This window comes from Aythya ferina (genome assembly GCF_964211825.1).
Source record: "Aythya ferina genome assembly, chromosome: 1".
In the NCBI taxonomy this organism is placed as follows: Eukaryota; Metazoa; Chordata; class Aves; order Anseriformes; family Anatidae; genus Aythya; species Aythya ferina.
This window is the reverse complement of record NC_140296.1, coordinates 31,296,600-31,316,828: the sequence shown is the minus strand read 5'-3', so window position 1 is coordinate 31,316,828 and position 20,229 is coordinate 31,296,600. Positions and strand designations below refer to the sequence as shown.

The following is a 20,229-nucleotide window of genomic DNA, read 5'->3' as shown; positions in this document are numbered from 1 at the left end:
CTCCCATATGATTTTCAATATCCATGGTTGGAAAAACACACAGATGAGCTGTGGTGCTTGTAAAGGAAAGCTGTGAGCCTTGGCAAGTTGGGGGTCATTACTGCTAGGGGTTTTGCTATTCTGGAATATTTTGGAAATGGTTCAGGGTTATTGGAGAAGCACACTGGTTGTGTAGCTCTCTTTAGGAATTCTGGCCACTTAGAGCCTTAGCTCTAGGCATGTTTCAGTTAATGCTCAAGACAAATGCAGATCCATTGTGCCCTTCTTCCAGCTACTGTTTCGTCTGTCTGCCTAGCATGAGTGCACATTTGATTTGCAATTAGTAGGAGTCTGCAGAGATTCGGAAGTCACCCCTGTGGTCTCTATTGAGGCCTCATATCATAAGATATTCCTATATATTTTTGCAGAATTTAATTGCTACCACGATATAAAATAACACCATGCAATTTCTTTTTTTTTTTTTTGACTATTCTATGATGATATACTTTGAATGCCATGTGAAAATGTAAATGAGATGCAGTTAACTCAAGAGATCTAGTAGTTTCTGTCTTTATAAATATGCTGTTACCTAATCCACTCTTTCTTATGGCATTTTTGTGTAATGCAGTCCTGCATCAGTTCTCATTTAGAAGGTTTTCTTTGTAGCCATAAATGCTAAGAACATATAGCATTTACTTTTCCCATTGCGCATATTAAATGTTTAAATCTGTTTGCAGACATATTCAGACATACATGCTGAAAACTCTTGAACATAAGAACTATCATCATTTTGAATCTCTGCCATCAAAGCAGTTCAGAACCTGCAGTCTTTAATCTACAGATACTAACCAACTTGCTAAATATTTTATCTCAAAGTTTATATATAAAGGACAAAAAATACGTCTCACAACAGAGACTGTGCCTATGCAGCACAGGTGGGGATTTGAGATTTCAGTGTGTCCAAGCCATGTGGCTTATACACAACGCATGTATTTGCGCACACAGTGCTTGCACACAGTGTGTACTGCTTCATTTCCAGATTTACAGATCTAGCTCCAGATTTTCTTTTTCTGCTAACTATCCATCTTACCTTGCTTATAAAACAGTACTATCAGATACACTTCTCAGTGTCACAGAACGCCTGAGTATCAAAGAAGGCTAACATTAAAGAGTCAGATTTACAGTTGTTTGCTTTTCACTGCTTAAATAAGTGCATTGGTGAACTACTACTTTTAATGCCATCATGATAAGCTTTTTTGTATACTCATATCTTCACATATTACACAGGAGATGGCAAGCTCTTTTTCTTCAATACTAGTCTTAAAAGAAAGTGTATTTGTTGTTGTTGCTTCCAATATGTTTGCTTTTCAGGCATATTTAACTTCCCCCCCTTTTTTTTTTTTAATTATTTTTTAATTATTCAGAGTGACAACACATTTCCCTGGTATCTATGTGAATAACATAAGTGGAAATGTTACTCAAGATGTGAAATTCACTACTGGATAGTGTAAAATAAGGGTCCACTTTCACTGTTTTCTTAAACTGTTAGCCCCAGCTGCATGCACAAATGCTAATCAGAGCAGACACATAGACTATATAATGTTATGTCTTGCTCACAACACAGTCAGTGGTCAGAATCCTATGCATTTTGTAGGCAAAGCCACGTGTCCTCCATCCCCTTAGCATGCCTAAGACAGCACTTTTCTCCCATGAGAAGCACTCACCTGTTCCTGAAGGACTTTAAGCATTGCTTGTGTATGTGTTTGTTCTTCCTTGGCTTGCTCCAGCTCAGATTTTTTGTTATTTAATTCTTCCTGTATGCTCAGCAATTGCTGTACAAACAAAAGAGGGTTCTGGTTAGCACCGTCTGGATCAAAATTGGTTTTAAACCCTCAGTTTGATAAATCTTTGTTTCAAACAATGCTTTGCAGCCTGCTCCTACATTTATTATTGTTGCATAATCTGCTGTGTCTAAATGGACCAGAGGTAAATTATTTTCATCTGCATCTCCTTCTGCAGCAGTGCTCCACGAGTAATGCATCTGTTAATGTGTGTTAAGCTATTTGTTACATTAAAGTAGAAACTCCTGGTAGAGTATATCACCCACGGAGGGACTGTCACATTCATCTGAACCAAAATCTTATTTGTAGAAGTGTATGCGGTGTTTTCAATAATACTAGGGTAAACACTATGGTACATAAATAATTTAAAAGCACAGCCTTTTAATATAATTAGTCATTGGCCCAAAGCCATTTTCATTCTATGCAAAGCAATATTCTGGAGAGCTTTCACATTGAGTTGCCAAGAAGACAAAGCTTTTATTTATTTATTTATTTATTTTCAACCATGCTGTGATATTTTATTAGACCAGGAAGATTGATGCCCTACAATCAATATATCAGCCAGGAAGATGGCTGATCTGAACTGTCAAAACAAAAAACTATGTCCAAAACCATTTTTTATGAAGACAATTCTGGGGTGCAGGAACATCTTGAAAAGCCCACATCCCCTGGTCTTGGCTAGCTTCAGGTTCCACATAGATTTATTGTAACTGTTAAGAGCAGGTCAATAGATTTAATTAATCTGTAATAATGATATATTTTTATTTTTATGTGTAATATACATTGCTGAAGAGCAAGAGAGGACAACTAAGAGATTAAGAAGGAGTTTACAGTGCTTTCCCTTGGTGATCAAGAAAGGAAGCTCCGTTTTTCTTGCACAACTTATTGCTCTGCATACACTCCTTTCCAAGGACTACTTGAGCAAGCAAGTGCTTTAATAACTTGGATTACTGATCTAACTATGTGTCTAAGCATCTAAGACTTAGTTTGTGCTTGTGCTTAGGACTGATAACTCTGACTCAAACGGATGTTGTAGGTGTTCACTGTCTTGATTAGTTGGACACAACAAAAGTAGAAATAGCCCCTGGCCTTGTTCCACAACACTGGAAGTCCCAGGCACGAAGGGACTCAGTGCCAGTATTGTTTTCAGAGCTCCTGTGAAACACTTGATATTTTGGGGCCTGACAGAGTTATTGGCAGTGCACTTCTCATGTAAGTGAACACCAGTTTGATGAATTCTGTCTGCCACGGATGTAAAAATCCATGTGGGTATATGTATGATTATATCTTGCACCCTCTTGCACTCTGCTATTCAGCTAGGTGTGCTCTTTGATGAATCTTGCCACCTGGACTGCTCCCTGAGGGCCTACAAGACACTGAGGGCCTTCAGGTATGTGCATCCACTCTACCACAGCACAAAAGCATTTCAAATCTCATGATTTTACATGAATAGCAAGTTCTGTTCCAGTGAGGCCCCACCAACTTCTGCATGGAAATCTCTACTTCTGGCAATTCCTGATGGGGACTGGATTGTCACCTCAGACTTGTCTTCATTTTGCCTGTTGGGTATCACTCTCTACATTCTCAGAAGATAAAATGAATTTATGTGTACTGTCATGTGTCACACACTGTTACCCATGCAGCTCCTTAGCACAGTTACAGATTTCCAGACATTTCATAACCTTCTAACCACAAAGGGACAATTTAGTCACCTCATGTAACCTCATGTTTATAACAGACCATTAATCTTCACTCAGGATAGTTTTAGCTGATGCCTGTACTTTAGAAAGAAGGGACTCCAATCCCCAGGAGGGAAACAAATCATACAAGACACAAGAAGGATACCAGAAGCTCTTTCAAGGATCCCTAGCAGAGACACCAGATTTTTGGCAAGGAGATGTGTCACCTGAATGGGGCTAGTGAAATTCCTCTCCTTCACAACTGCAACCTGCTTGACCTTACACACCTGGACAGGGCAAGGGCTTTTTAAGAAAAAGGGGTCTTTGCTCTCCACCTCAATGTCTTCTCTGAGTAGTTATGTCTCAACCAGTTTCTGACAATTCAAAGTGAGGATCCAAAATGAATTAAATGATCCTCACATAAAGCCAGGAATGCATTTAGCCAATAATGTACTGGGGAAGGAAACTTATTTGCCTCTCTAGGCAACAAGCTGAAATCCTGAATTATGAGGTTTTATTGCCATCATTGTCAGTGCAGTGCTACAAGTACTGTGGAGTCCAGAGAAAACTACAAAGATATCCTGTCTTCTCCACAGCCCCTGAAGGAAGTGGGTAGACATTTAAGTCCAAGGAGAACATCACTACCTTCCAGACCAAACCTTCATCCTGTTTCAGAGATTTTACTCCAGATTCTGGGAGAAACCCTGGAGCTCATCCTTCTGAACAATGGAAATTCCTATTTAGAAGACCCCTGGTGAGTCTTAAGTTAATCTCTGCCACTGGAAAGCCCTTTCACTTAGAGGTTGAACTTGTTATACTTTCACCAGAAGAATTAAAATCACCTTCCTCATCCTAACCCCTCATGGTTCTTCCATATTCAAGTCTTACATACCATGGACCAGCTCACAAACCACTACACCTTTATCTTCATATCTCCCACTTATATCTCCTGCTGTGTTTTAGTCTAATTATATCCCTCTTCCTTTGATCTTGACTTTAAGTTTTGTGTTCGAGGCAATTTTTTCAGAGCTGGCTGAGCATGGGAGGAAGTGGTGTGGCAGATGCAATGTGAGAGCACAAGCAGAGATGCTCCCTGTTCTGCATCATTGTATTTGGCTCCAGACCAGCCAGGAACAAGAATCCCAGGAAAACATCCAATTTTCTCAGTTTGCATGGATTTGCAGCTCATACTGGTTGCAACATGATCTGCAAAGCATTTGACATGAGATAAAACTTTCTGGGAGTCTTAATAGTTAAACTGTAAACTACTGCAGGCTCTCTGTTTGTCCCTAGGCTCATATTTTCAAGACAGCCAATGGGCCCCATTTTCACGGGGATGGAAAACAGAGCATCTGTAACTAGTGTACCGCATTCCCAGTCACACATAAGGTTTTTCATTCACAGAACTGGGACCTTCCCATCCAGCCCCCAGAGATGCCAGAATTGTTTAAAATTTGCAGTCATTCCCTGGGGCTTTAACCTTCTTTCTTTTTCTCTCCCTGACATTTACCTCTAAAAGCTGCAGAATCCGCTCATTTTGCATGGGTCAGGTTCAGAGCTTTCTTTTTCCTGTGTGGTTGATGCCATCAACAAGAACTAGTAACAAGGACTTATACCTGCCAAACAACATATTTTTTCCTTCTAGTCTTAATTTGGGAAATGACAAAATAGCTTTGACTGAAAAAAGTATCAGACTGAGACAGACAATCAGCTTGAAAAATTTCAGCATAAACACGTGATGTTTGGCAAAATTAGAAGCAAATGGAAAGATTTTACACTGGCAGGAATGAGGCAAGTTTCATAACAGTAACTGCTGTCATGCCTACTTATAAACAGACAGCCACTCCATAATGATTCTAATGAATGATGCCAAGATGATGGTATTTAATTATTCAGAATTGTTTTGTTTCTCACATAAATGTGCTTATTAAAAATTGATCCTATAGATATTTCTTCTGCCCTTCAGATTGCATGCAAGTGCATACTACAATCAATTAAAATAAAAAATTGTTCTCCTTGGTTTTACTCGTTGTGCTGTCTGATCCTGTTCCACCTACTTCACCATCTCATCGAGCTTTTCTGCCAGAGCTTCCCCCCTCCGTGCCCACCCACCCACACAACATTTGCTACCCCGCTTCCCACCTGTTGTGTCCTGCTGGTTTGTCTCAGAGATTCTGCCAGCACAGCTATCAAAATGTCCCTTCCTCCAGTCTTGTCTCACCTCTCTGGCCATTTCCTTTAAGCCCTGATGCCCCTAGTTTTGTGGCACAGCCATGGCATTCAGTCAATAAGTCCCCATTTTTATCAGGCAAAGGAGTGACTTGTTGGCTATATAGCCAGGAAATTCCTGGTTCATTTGTTTATTCTCTTCTAAAGCAACACTTCTCAACATACAACTCTTCGGATGTCTGGGTGTCCCCTGCCACTTGTGCAAGGATCTCTTTCCTGAGCCAAAATCATTGTGTTAGGAGGCAGAAAAGCATCTCATGGTGGAGAGATATATTATCCTTGCTCTAGTGAATGCCCTCTGCTGTTACTGGGGAGGGGAGAGGCTGGCTGCAGCCTTCTGCAAAAGGCAAGGGACAAAAGACCAGAGGCAAGAGTACACAACCCACACCCAACCTGACACAGAGAAAGCTTGATTTAGTGAGTGTTGATGCAAGGAGAAGATCTTTGAGGAAGGTTGGGGAATGTCCAACATCATGCTGTGGTAAGAAGGTAAAGGTAAGGAGAAGGGAAGAAGTCTGCTTCTGAAATCAGCAGGAAAAAATTTCCAGGACTGACTGTTAAATTGAAGGAGTCTGGAACTCTGAGGTTCCTGGAGAGAGGCACATGCACAGCCCAGCGTTCCACCAGCACTGCTCTGGAAATTCAGCTGGTGTCCATGCAAACAAAGGTATTTGCCACTATGGCTGCTGGGTTGTCCACAAGAGATGAAGCCCTGGAGTAGGTCAACATCAGATGGGTAAACATCACTAATTGGCATTTCCAGAGAGGAGACAAGAAAGCAAAAAGAATTAACCTACTAGTTGTCTCTCCAGATGCCAAGAAATGCATTTTACACAAGACCATGCAAGACAGCTTTCCTGTTTCCATTGGCAGTTCTGGAGCTGCTCTGTTTATAAACGGAAAAGATCCCTCTCCAGTGTTAGGCTTGCTTCATTCATGAGGACAAAATTCCTCCCCATTCATAAGTGGGTAGCTAATTTCTTTATATGGGAGGGACATGTGTGTGTTTTATTTTATTTATTTTTTTTCCACACATTCCAACTTCCAATGCTGAATCTCTGTCAGCAACAGTTCAGTGCCGCCCATGTTGCATAGATCTTGAAAGTGCAGACAGAAAATTACTATCTTAAACCAATCCTCACAGCTTCTGAAACATTAAATATAGATGGCATTATTGAAGCCAGATGAATTACTCAGACTGTGTACAATGCGGTGCCAGCGTGGCCAAGAATGCTAACGACTGAACAACAAACAGTGCCTTGAAATATATGAGAAGTCCTAAAGGGAAAGTAATAGCTGGTTGTTGTGTATCATGAAACATTCCTTCTCTTTCCTCTTCACCTCCCTGCCCACATTTCTTCTTTTGTCCCCAAAAGGCAGTGTTACATCTGTACATTTAAATATAAATTATGGACATATCCAGAAGGGAAGGCACATGCACAGCCTAGCAAAACAGAGAAGGATCTCAAAAGGAAAGCATGGTTGCCAGCGTGAAACCATCAACTTAGTACACTAAGAAAAGGGAGGCAGCTCAGAAGAGTCCAAAAGACCTGAGGCAGTACTTAGGATAATATAAGACTGACAGAACAATGAAAAAGGAAAACCAACATTTGCCACAAGTTTAACAGTTACATTGCTGAATGGTCCCATTCCTGCTTTTTGTTGTTGTTATTATTATTATTTTTATTTTCTGCAGCTGCTTGAAAAGAAATAGGAGAAGGAAGAAATGGAAGTGAAGAAGATAAGAAAAAAGGATGTGTCTGAGGTAGGAGCACTGACTTTGATCACAGATAACAGGCAGTTTCAGCAAACCAAGTCAATTTGGCCACAGGTGGACTCTCTCCAGCTTCTGGAGTAGCTGCAGAGTGTCTGGAAAATATTTGTGGCAAACTTTTGAAATGAGAATATCAGTCAAAGTGGGATGTTGTTACACAGCCTAACCGAGCCGACTTGTTTGAATAGACATCTTAGACAACCAGTGAACTTAGGTAAACTGAATTCTCCTACCTATATGATATTAGGGAGTAGCATATTATTTTTCACATACTATTTATGGGGAGTATATTTACTCCCTTATACAGGAAAAATGGGAAGATCTAGTTCACTAGGTGTCTAAAATGAAGGCAAAGCCCACGTGCCTCAAATAGGTAGGCTGATTCCCCCTCATGCTTTACTTTCTTCAATTCTGAATAGACTAAGGCTTCACAATATAAAGAAACCTGGGGAAGCAGTTCTCACTTGTGCAAAAGGGCAACAATTTCCCCTAAAAGTACACTAGAACTCGAGATCTAAAATTTTTGCAATCATAGACATTGGAAGGACTGCAGAGATCATCTAAAATTAAAGCACCAATTTACACTGACCATTTCTGAAGTTTTATTCTTTCTCCTTTTTCTTCCTAAAGCAAGTTTTGTGGTGTCAGTTTGAACTTTATCTCATAAAAAATATATATATATATAAAGAGTTGACTAGATGGAAAAAGGATAAAAATCAGCATGGAAAAAAAGTGTTTCAAAAGTCTTAAAGGCTGATCACAAATAACGAGGGAAATAATGGTAAGTATTTCTTGGTAGAGTCCTCCTTAAGTAGAAGGAAAAGAAATAATAAATCAAAATGAAATCTCAGGCACACAATCAATTGCAAAACAAAAACACAGATTGTTCTCTCAGTACTTCTGTGGACAGGTTGGAAGGGTGTTTGTGTCTATTTCTAAGACAGACAAGATTTCATATCACAAATGGCCAGCACATGGCAGGCTTGAATAATGAGAAAGTGACTTCCCAGCTGCGCAAATATGCATTAGTAACAAGACGCTGATGAGGCCAGACAAATCACCAAGGAAACAGAAGAATGTGAAAGACAAGTCAAAGAAGCTTTAGAAATAAGCCCTCGAGGAAGTTAGCCATCTTGCAGCAGTAAGGGCAACATATGTGCCATCCTAATGCATGACAAGGCATTATTAAAATAAAGAGCATGATTGTGGATTTTTTAAGGGAGTAAAGGGAAGTGCACTGTAATAGATCAGCACTTCTCCCCCCTTCCATCTCTCAGGGACCACTTGTGTTATAGAAATTATAGGGATGACATTGTTTGGATTGCTCATGGGGTTTGCAATGATAAAAGAGTCCCAACCCTGACCCCCTGTGCCATGGGCCAGAGCTGGTGAAAAGCTGCATGTTGATCAACAGCCCAGCTCCTGATTGCTTTGGGAAGTTACCTGTAAAATAAGCTACTCTGGTTCTGAGCAGAGAAAAAGAACATGGTGAGCATGTTAGCTCCACAGGTTAGCCACCTCCGAAGGGGCAGGGGAGCTGGACATGCATTTGTTGTGTGTGTATCGAGGCAATACTCTACAACATTGTCCTGCTACCTCCTTAGAAAGACGTCTGTCATGCCCCCTGCTATGAGTTTGACTACAGAGGTCCAACAGCTCTGTAGCAGTCAAAACAGGAGTGGGCAGGAGTGACCCACAGAAATAAGGAAAAAAAAAAAAAGCACAACAAAACAGATGGATGAACACGCAGAAACTACTTAAAGGGAGGTTACAGAGAAGATGTGGTCACGCTTTTCTCAGGTAAGGGTTGAGGGCTAATACACAGAAGAAGGAACATCTTGATTACATACATGTATAAAGAAAACATTACATGGTTAGTATGGCCAGCCATGGGAGCAACAGCTCAAAGAAGCTGTGGACTCTCCATCCTTGGAGGAATTGCAAATACAGCTGGATGGGGCCCTAAGAAAGACAGCTCCAGAGCTGACCCTGCTTTAAGCTGGGGAATGCTGTACATGATCTCCAGAGGTCCCTTTTGACTTACATAATTCTATGATGCTAAAGAATACCTAATAGATATAAGATAAAGAGGTCTCAGTTTCTTTTGTTTCCATAAGGCATAGTAATTCAGACACACAAGAGGCAGCATTTGGGACTGGAGAGCAGATGAAAGGAGAACTTGGATGGTGCAATGAATGTCTGAAGTCCGCAGTTTTCTTTGTCAAGTAATTTTTAAGCATTACTCTTACTCTAATAAAGAAAGAAAAACAGTCTTAGTCTAATGTAACAATATATATTGTTACACTAAATGAAGAAAAGGCTGAAGTCATTAGGGTCCTTACAGGATCAGCCCCTCCTCCTAGAACTGAAATCCTCACAATTTACAAGTAGATTTTTACTGCTAGTGTAAGGGATTCTCTCTGGGATCTGATTTTCACAGCAGATTACTGAAGGGCTTTGATTTTGATGGAGTCTTACAGAGGGGAGAAGTTTGGACAAAGCAATTACACCTCATCAGGAAATCTCCCTCCTACCTTTGCTAAATGAGGTCACTGGCATGTTATATAGCCCTTGCCTTTTACTGGCAATGGGTGAGTGAGCAGATGGGCTTACAGTTTGCTCTGATTCAGATCAAATGAAGAGGGCTGATCCCAGATGAGTGTCAGATTCTCTCTGCTCTCATAACCTACAAGGCAACCACCTGGCACCTGGCATGATGGACAGTCAAGAGAAGACATGGTCATTCATTCTTAGCAACCTCCTCTTCTCCAGCCTTTCACCTGTACCTGTCCATTTCAGGTACCTCCTCACCAGGCAACAGCACTTGAACTTTATGACCACAACTATTCTTTCGTGGGACTGCAAACAAACATGTTACAGCACGCTCTTTCTTAGCAAATCAAATTATTATTAGAATTATTTTTAATTTTGATTTTTCCTATTCAAGAAGAAATATTTTCTTCACTTTAAAGGAGAATAAAAAGACCTGACACATTTAACTAGGAGAACAATTTACATGAGTCAATTTACCTTCTGTTATTCCCATTGAAACTTAGTTCCTTGCTGAGGAAGCAGGGCTCCTTGTAATGAAAGCATCAAATGCTTTTGGAACCTATGTAATCAGCAAGCCAATACTAGTATTTAATATTTAGAATATTTTAAAGAATTCACGTAAGATTGCTAGATCACAGAATCACACAGAATCACAGAATTTCTAGTTTGGAAGGGACCTCAAGATCATCGAGTCCAACACTAACACTAACTAGTCGTAACACTAACAGTCCCTACTAAACCATATCCCTAAGCTCTACATCTAAACATCTTTTAAAGACTTCCAGGGATGGTGACTCCACCACTTCCCTGGGCAGCCTGTTCCAATGTCTAACAACCCTTTCGGTAAAGAAGTTCTTCCTAACATCTAACCTAAAACTCCCCTGGTGCAACTTAAGCCCATTCCCCCTCGTCCTGTCACCAGGCACGTAGGAGAACAGGCCAACCCCCACCTCGCTACAGCCTCCCTTGAGGTACCTATAAAGAGCGATAAGGTTGCCCCTGAGCCTCCTCTTCTCCAGGCTGAACAAGCCCAGCTCCCTCAGCCGCTCCTCGTAGGACTTGTTCTCCAGGTCCCTCACCAGCTTCGTCGCCCTTCTCTGGACTCGCTCAAGCACCTCGATGTCCTTCTTGTAGCGAGGGGCCCAAAACTGAACACAGTACTCGAGGTGCGGCCTCACCAGAGCCGAGTACAGGGGGATGATCACCTCCCTAGCCCTGCTGGTCACACTGTTTCTTATGCAAGCCAGGATGCTGTTGGCCTTCTTGGCCACCTGAGCACACTGCTGGCTCATATTCAGCCGACTATCAACCATCACTCCTCGGTCCTTCTCTGCCTGGCAGCTCTCCAACCACTCATCTCCCAGCCTGTAGCTCTGCTTGGGGTTATTGCGCCCCAGGTGCAGGACCCGGCACTTGGCCTTGTTGAACTTCATGCAGTTGACCTCAGCCCATCGGTGCAGCCTATCCAGATCCTCCTGCAGAGCTTTCCTACCCTCAAGCAGATCGACACACGCACCTAACTTGGTGTCATCTGCAAACTTACTGAGGGTGCACTCAATGCCCTCGTCCAGATCATTGATGAAGATATTAAAGAGGACCGATGGTACAACTGACATGACTTGTTTTTCACTAGACTATGCTAGTGTGCTAATGAAGATACTAGTTGATTTATTTCATATTTTAAATTGAATGTATGCACCAGATTATTTCTCTCTGAAGTGTTTATTCTTCCTGTCAATCTCACTTTAGTTTTACCATGATAGCAAGCAAAAATACGCTACCTTCCACCATTTCACCACTACAAGATCTATCAAGAATACATGTATGGTGTTTAAAGTATCTATAGGCCCTTATTTACACTTCTCCACTTCCCCTAGCAGTGTTGAAGTGGTGCTTTTTTTTTTTTTTTTTTTTTTTTTTTTTTTTTTAAGTATAATCAGAAAGAGTAAGTATTTTCTGGAAGTTGGGATGTGCACAGTACTGTACAGAGCCTTGAAAAGCAGAAGAGAACAAAAAGAATACTTATGGGAACATTTGTCTCTGTCCTGGAAGCAGACATATTTCTTACTGGCTTCTAAATATCAACCATAGGGTAAAAGAAGAAGAGTTGGACCTGGAAGCAAACATCTGGACATTGGGTCCAGTTTCTTGCTTTTATCTTGTATCACATTAAATTATTAGTAATGATCTAATGAACGGTATTGTCATTATTACCCTAGTGCTGCTTTTCTAGGAAAACAGAAAGATCTAATTAGAATTCATACTGGAAGAGTAATAAAAACATTTCCAACTTAATTATTCTGGTCTATTTATTCAGCAGGTAAAAAGCAAATACAAGGGGTAATGTTTTTATCTCTATTATTTACTCTTCTCTTTAATACTGCATTTGCAGAAGAATCAGTTTATAGTTGTGCATAAGTACATTGTCTGGGTTGTGTGCTGAATAGATGTTTGGTGTGCAAGAGGTAGTTAGATAAAAAAGACTGCAAAGCTCCTTTGCATTTAGGGTATATTAATAAATATAGCCATAACATGCTCCATCTATTCAACAATGATGCTATTTTCAGCTCTAAACTAATATAGAACCAACCTATATTTAAGGGTAAATGGTTGTTACAATGATCACAGCACTCACAAGGCACTGTATTCAGCAATTTTCAGCCAACAAAAAATATCTCTGTGACTTCTGACATTTCACGAAGTTTCCAGGTGAGAGAAAGGAATGACAGTGACAGTTAACAACCAAACATCTGTGAAGAATCTGAGAGATGAGGACCTAAATGTCACCTGAGGCATACTGAAGGAGGATAAGTGATGGAAAGACGGTGGAAAAGTGATGTGGAAAGAAGGTCTCATGATGCCCCATCTTACTTACTATTGAACTTTCTTGGACAGAAACGTGCTTTTCTACTCCTAGTGAATGAGAGTGGACCATGGGAAGAATAAATTCTTCCATTACTTGGATGAGAAGAATCTTCTTATGATATAGTATAGGCTAGGAAGGTCCTAAGTAACGTCACCTTTTGTAGGGAAAAAAGAAAAAAAAAAAAAAAAAAAAAAAAACTAGTCTGCTGCTAGGTCAGTGAGGAGATCTGAAAGTGGCTGGTAATGGTAGAAATCTAATTAATTTCATAGCAGCACAGTGAAGCCAACAGTAGAACAATAGCTAATTTGGGCCTTTTTACTTGAAATTGTTACTACTTGAAATTGTTACTATATGTTTGATATATTGTCTTGCTTAAAAAGCTGACAGAGACATGACCCTTATGCCAACTCACTTAGATAAAAGGGACCCAATCCAGTTCACAGTGACTGTCCATACAGTGGAAGCTGTGTGTACCCCACAGTCCTTGTCACTGAAGGTATACTCTGGCCATACTCCAGGATGAGCAAGCAGTGAATAAAAGGAAGGAGCTGCAATGTGCTTCAGCAGCTCTCCTCCTGACCACAACCATGAGGCATATTACAGAGCAAACTCTTTTCCTCTGGATGAACACAGAAAGCCTGAAATGACTTCTAGTCATCTAGCATTTATCAGAGCCCTTTGAGATCAGACATATAATTTTCAGATGCATGTACTATTTATTTTACATGCTAACTGATTAGTAAACTGCAAAAGCTAGTTCTCAATGGGAAATGTCATGAGTAATGTGGCCTTCGCAGAAAGACCTCGTGTTGAATATTGAACAACAAGACCAGGGATGTATTGAATAGGTGATGATTAACTGTGTACTCCCTGTCTGCAGCACTGAACAGGGAAGGGTCCCTGAGGTATACAGAGCAAAATACGCAGTCAGTAGTTCTGGCAGTTCCTGCCTTCTGAGCACTCAGGTTTGCAATCTGCATTGCTGTTGGAGGAAAACTGATACTGTTTCGGGAAAAAAAAAAAAAAAAAAAAAAAAAAAAAAAAAAAGAGAGACAAAAGAGCGCTTTCATTGTGCTGCATCAGAGTGACACCCACATGGATCATTAACAGGGTCAAAATGTGTTCAGATTCCTGTGGAGACACCCAGAGCTACCAGAATCAATGACAATGGCACCAGCATATCAGCCTGTATGTCAGCCCTATGCCTACCACCCATGACTTTTCTTATTGTTTTTGCTTTTCACTCCAAGCACTGATTTTAAGTGAGGCACCTCCGCATATCCCCTGCTCATGCAATAACCCCGTGGCTAGGCTTTAATGCTTCACCACCAACGAAGAGGAGCGTATGCTGTCATGGTATGTTAGGAATATGGATCTAAGCCCAGATAATGAATCAGGCCCCTTGGGGGACCTGGGCAATGAGGTGCCTCTTAAATGTCCCAGATAAACCCAGCATGTGCAACAGAAGGACTGTAGGCACTTGGGTGCATTCCTGGAGAAAAAATAAGTGGAAGCACGGTTTAAATGGGGGTTTCTGGATCATGCCATTGCTTCCAGAAGCTTACATTCAGCCTATATTGGATCATGCTTAGGGAGTTGTGAGAGGAGAGAACATCAGCAAGGCATATTTACATGATGCAGCGAAGAACCCCACTGAATTACCAGCCTATTGGAAAATCAGCCAGTTTAGTACTGCCATGCAAGTGTGGTAACACACGCTGGCCAATTAAGCCTGACAGAATGGTGGAACTAACTAGTTCAAGTAGAGACCCAGTAGAGAGCTAGACTGTTTCCAGGAACTGAACCATACTTTGCAGATTTAGGACTAACTTGAGGCTTAAAACTTTGCATTGGTGGCTGTGCTGTGGAGATGGTTCATAAACAACCCTGGCTGCCCAGGAAAGATGTGAAATTGGTTTGGATATGTGCTAATGACTGACATTGCCTATGTGGCACACTGAGATTTTTCAAAGGCTTGCAATGTTATCAGTTTCAGGCAGATTTTATAAAGGATGTGGAAACCATATCACTGAATCCATAGTGACTCACTGTCAAATTCCGAATCAGTTTTTCAAAGCATGAAGGTGACAAGTGCATTTCCTCAAGAATTGTATTTGGTGGACAACAAACAAAAGAAAATATTTTTTTTTCTTTTCACTTTGTTCTTAGAAGGGCTGACAGATTTTGATGAGAATTTTTCAAAAGACTCTACTTGCTAATTCACAAGGAACACGTAAACCCAAATGGTTAAAATTTGGACAAGTTACTTACCCACTGAAATCTGAGTCTTCATAATGGCAAGCATTAAGCAACACTACTAGCTGCTATTTTTTGCATTACCTATAGTCATGTATCTGGTAAAACATTTCAGAAAAAGAGAAAAGATTTAAAAAAAAAATCTTACAGCTGTGTTGTGAAGTATTGTAAAAATAGTTATAACTAAAACATCCCTCCTTATGATCACAGACTTTATTACAGAATACCAAACACTGCTGAAAAACGGAGCCATTTGAAAAGTGATCTGCTTGGTATGTGTGTTCTCGTATAGAAATAAATTGAAGGCAATACCACCTATGCGGCAGTGACAAGTTAATTCAATTTCCATCTCAAAATCAGGTAAAGTGTATCTCATTTGTTACCATGGATACAAGACATTATTTCCATTTGTTTGAGATCTCACAGTGGGTATGAAATTAAACTGTGACACGGTTTTATGGAGGAAGTTGACTCAAAACCCCATAAGTTCAACGTCATTAGTCCGAAGGATTTTCTTTTTCAGACACAATAAATAGGCAGGTTGCTACTACTGCCCATAAGGTACACCTTATAAACAAACATCTATGTGATTTTGCTGATGCTACTTTGGAGCAGTAGGATTGATGGAAGAGAAAATAAACATTCATTTCATCAGTCCTTCAAATGTGGGAAATAATCCTGAAAAATGTCCAGATGGTAGAAGTACATTAAAAATACATTGATGTTGTGTTATTTGCTATTGTTTGGCACCAAATATGTTTACAAAAAAAATCTTGATTCTGAAAATGCATCCATTTTTTCTCAGATAAATCTGCTTTTCAGACTGCAGCTCAAATCAATTGTTTTCTAATTCTAGAAACCAGAAGAAAAAAGAGTTTTATGAAAGAGTGGGGAAGAATGGAGAGGAAAGAGAGAGGTGAAATACATTTTTTTTTAATGCTGACATATATGTAGGCTCTGGGAATTCAGTGGCATTCAGTTTACCTTGTCTGAAATTAATTTTAATATATACAAAAGGATAAAAGAGAATACAGGTCTTCTTGTTAAATTATTACCACTCAAGTCCTGGGTATATGTTTAATATTTCATAGACAGACTGATTTCCATAGATGCAGAGCACCTGCTATACTGATGGATTTCAGCGAAGGTTGTCATCTCTCAACATTTACAAAACCAAGCTGAGATAAAACAAAGCCTACCTAAATCAAAGGTTTAGTTCTAAATATTGATGGATGAACTGCATGAAAAGCACAAAGGTCTTGAGATATCATGACTACGGCTAATCATTGAAATCCAAAGCCATCATCCAGCTGCTTAATTGACTGATAATTCCCCACCAGATATTCTGAACTCCACCTCTTGTGCCTCCGTGTTGCTGCCCTCCTCAGCATATTGTCAGACTGGATTATCTGTAGTGTCTTCTCCAGCTCCTTGGGCCATCTCTAATTATATCCCACTGGGAGTTGGTAGGTTTGATCCCCCAGATAGCAAAATAGAAAAAATCAGAACCTCACAGCAAAATTGTCACAAACATAAAAACTCTCAGAGGAACGGGGACTACAGTGGCCATTGCTCAGCTGAACAAAGAGATAAGTAAGTCACTCTGTGTTATTGGCTTGCATTATTAACATTTGCTTGAAGATACAATAGCAATCTATTTATATTCTCCAGACTTGATTATCCTTCATCCAGACCCCAGGTAGGAAATTATAATAATGCAAAATGAGCATTAGGGCTCTAGTATTTTGATTTAGTAGTATTTTGCATCTACTTTTCACTAATTTTAATGGAGAATTAGCACCAGGCTGAAATTTAGCACAATATTTATATATGCAGTTAAATTTAATGAAGCCAGTGATATTTAAGTATTCATTTATATAAGGATAACATCATGAACAGACCTCAAGCATATTTAAAGTACACTGAAACCTTGAGTATTTCTGATTAGACTCATTCCCAAATGATCAATGACTTTTTTTTTTTTTCTATTTTTCAATATATATATATATTTTTCAGAATTACTCCACTAGATATTAATTCTCCCTGATTTTGTAAAACCATAAGGGCTTAGATAGGGCTTATGTTCATACAAACACATGTGTAGTACTTAAACTTGTCTTGTACCCTGTTATTTGGTGTTAAGAAGGATTTGTAGACTGGTTGGATTTGATAGGTACTGTGATAGCAATGCAATTCCTAATCCAGCCAGGCAGGCAGCTCATACGTAAATTAATATCTTCTGGCTGAGGAGTTTTGTCATAAAAAGCAGCTTAGTACAATCTGGAAGTGGGTACGACTTGTCCTCTTCTGGAATCTAATTACCAGGAATGATTGAGGAGGACATGTGTTGCTTCAGGGCACTCATGAACAAGGCAAAATTAACCTCTTCAGTAACATAGCTCTGCAGCTTTGTTCTAAATCATAGAGTCATAGAATGCTTTGGGTTGGAAGGTACCTTAAAGATCACCTAGTTCCAACCCCACTGCCATGGGCAGGGATGCAACTCAGTAGATCATGTTGCCCCAAACCCCATCCAACCTGGCCTTGAACACCTCCAGGGATGGGACAACCACAGCTTCTCTGGGCAACCTCTTCAAATGACTCATCACCCTCTGAGTAAATAATTTCTTCCTCATTTCTAATCTAGATCTCCCCTCTTTTAGTTAACAGCCATTCTCCTTTTTCCTATCACTACAGGACCTTATAAAAAGTCTCTCTCCGTATTTCTTACAAGGCCCCTTTAAGTATTGAAATGCCAGAGTCAGGTCTCCTCAGAGTTTTCTCTTGTCCAGACTGAACAACTCTGATTCCTCAGCTTTTCTTTGCAGGAGAGGTGTTCATCATAGATGGAAGACCAGAACAGTGTCATGGTGAGCCACTGCTCTTGCCTTTTGTTATTATTATTTATTTATTTTTTTGCCCTTGCTGAATGTAGGTGCTTGGGCAGGAAAGAACTATTACACATTCAAGTTGAAAGAGAAGTGCTTATGTGTAAATGGACATGTGAGGTGAAGCAGTGGGAACAGTCTGGATGTGCTTGCCAAGTCTTTCCCTGCACCATGTCAAGAGCTCACTGACAGATAAGGGATAAACTGATAAACTGAGCCCCCCCAGCAGGGACACATTGCAGTTTATGGCTGACTGGCATTAGAAGAAAACTTTGTTGCTGCACTGAACCACTTAAATATTGCCTGAATGGAAACATTACATGCATGGTTCAGCATACATAAAAAAGATATTGGGAGATAACACCAATGTTACTATCCATTTGTAAGATAGCAGAAGGACTGTCTGGACAAGCTGGAGATGTCTGAAATCCTCAAACAAGAGGCAGAAGAGGAAAAGAAAGCTGAGAAGTGAAGATGCATCTAAAGATGCAGATGAATGCAAATGAAGGTGCCACAGAGCACTGGAAAAACTTTTTTTTGAACTTCTATGCAGAATTAAGGCTAATTGGATTAAATGAGAAGAGAAATAAGGGATGTAGAAAAGCAATTTGCTCATAACTACAACAAGCATGAGGATTTTCCTTGAGTGATCAATGCATTTAGTGATTACTAAAATGACTGTCCCTACAAATGTCCCATTTCTCCTTCTCTTTCCCCCCCTCAGTCCCCCCCAGCTAAAATCTACATCATTTTGACTTTGAAAAGAAATCAGACTAATAATTCATGGCTAATAGCCTTGAATATAGCACAGCTCCTTGGCACCACTTTCCTAAAAAAGAAAACCCATGTTTTTCTTCTATAGCAATACCTGCTGCATGCCTTGCATTGTCTGCTGTAGAAACTGCAATTGCTGGTCTTTTGTAAGGCTTTCTTCTGTTCGAAAAAGCTGCCCTTTTTCTTGTTTCAGAAGCTCCACTTCATTCCTGTAAGCATCCAGTTGCCATCGAAGACTATCATTCTCTTCTTTAAGTGCATATGCTTGGGCAGCTAGTGCTAGGAGAAAATGAAAATGCAAAGAAATCAGTAAAACGGATTGTTTCCTTACAAATAATGCAGAAGACATTGTCAGGGGAGACGACAATAGAGCTGAAAGCCAGTGAGACATTTCAAAGTTGAGACAAGACCTAGTAGAGCCGAAAACGATTAGGTTCTGGCAAAGACTGTCACTGGGAAGTTATTTCATGGGATGGAAGGAGCTATAAAGTGACCCTGGATAATTCAAATCCTACATGCAATCTGGCTGCTAAATTTAGACTTATAGTTTAGGAAGAAACTGGCACGTAATCCAGGAGCAAATCACCCCCCAGCTTTGCAATATTTTCCCAGTGATGTTATAGAATCTGATACAATCATTTAATATTTATACTAGGATAGTGCAGATCCAATCAGATCTCTGCTAAGGAATTTAGACTATGTAAAGTTGTCTGGATTTAATCCCATGAGAGAAGAAACACAGATATTCCTCTCCGATCTCCCCATGAACTACTTCATAGCAATGGTTATAAGGATCCATTTAGACAGAAAAATGATGTAATAGAGTAAAATTATATAAAATGCAAATGATCAGAAAAAGTGTTGGCACTACAAGAACATTACTACATTAAAGGCATTGAAAGACACTTAAGTCATTTCCTTAGGAAGCTCCATTTGGCCCCTTTTCAATTTAGAATGGCATTTTTATTATCATAACTGATAGCAGGTGTTTGTGAAGAAATCGATTAGTATGCAGGGATGGAAATTACATTTGCCAAATGACTTGCACAGTCTGCAATATAAGCTAAAATTTGTGTAGCAAAAGGCAGAGGGCTATAAAGCATGTAGTAGGAACATTATTTAAAAAAATTATCTGAACATAAATACATATAGGGAAGTGTGGCATTCACTGCTTTAGGAGCATGGTTATCATCCTATAGAAGAACCCACCCTGGTAGTATTTATACTTGGCAGTATCAGTGGTCATTTGGCATAGCAAAGTGCCATACTATACTATTTTCTTTCCTGGAACCAGATAACACAACAACATTACAGAGCAGCTGTAATTAAAAACCAACAATCTACCATAGCCAATTCTATCAACATTTGGTAACTGAAGCACATAACTGAT

At 39.9% G+C, this 20,229-nt stretch overlaps 1 protein-coding gene across 6 annotated transcripts in view; it reads right to left on the bottom strand.

Annotated features, from left to right (window-relative positions):
* Positions 1-20,229, bottom strand: part of ENOX1 (ecto-NOX disulfide-thiol exchanger 1) — a 361,330-nt gene that overhangs the window by 24,384 nt on the left and 316,717 nt on the right. For all 6 annotated transcript variants that reach the window (XM_084530082.1, XM_084530077.1, XM_084530081.1 and 3 more), the window contains 2 exons: positions 18,934-19,118; positions 1,704-1,811 (listed from right to left, as the gene is read on the bottom strand). In XM_084530082.1, the coding sequence (XP_084386208.1) occupies positions 1,704-1,811; positions 18,934-19,118 (293 nt within the window). The remainder of the gene's footprint in view (positions 1-1,703; positions 1,812-18,933; positions 19,119-20,229) is intronic.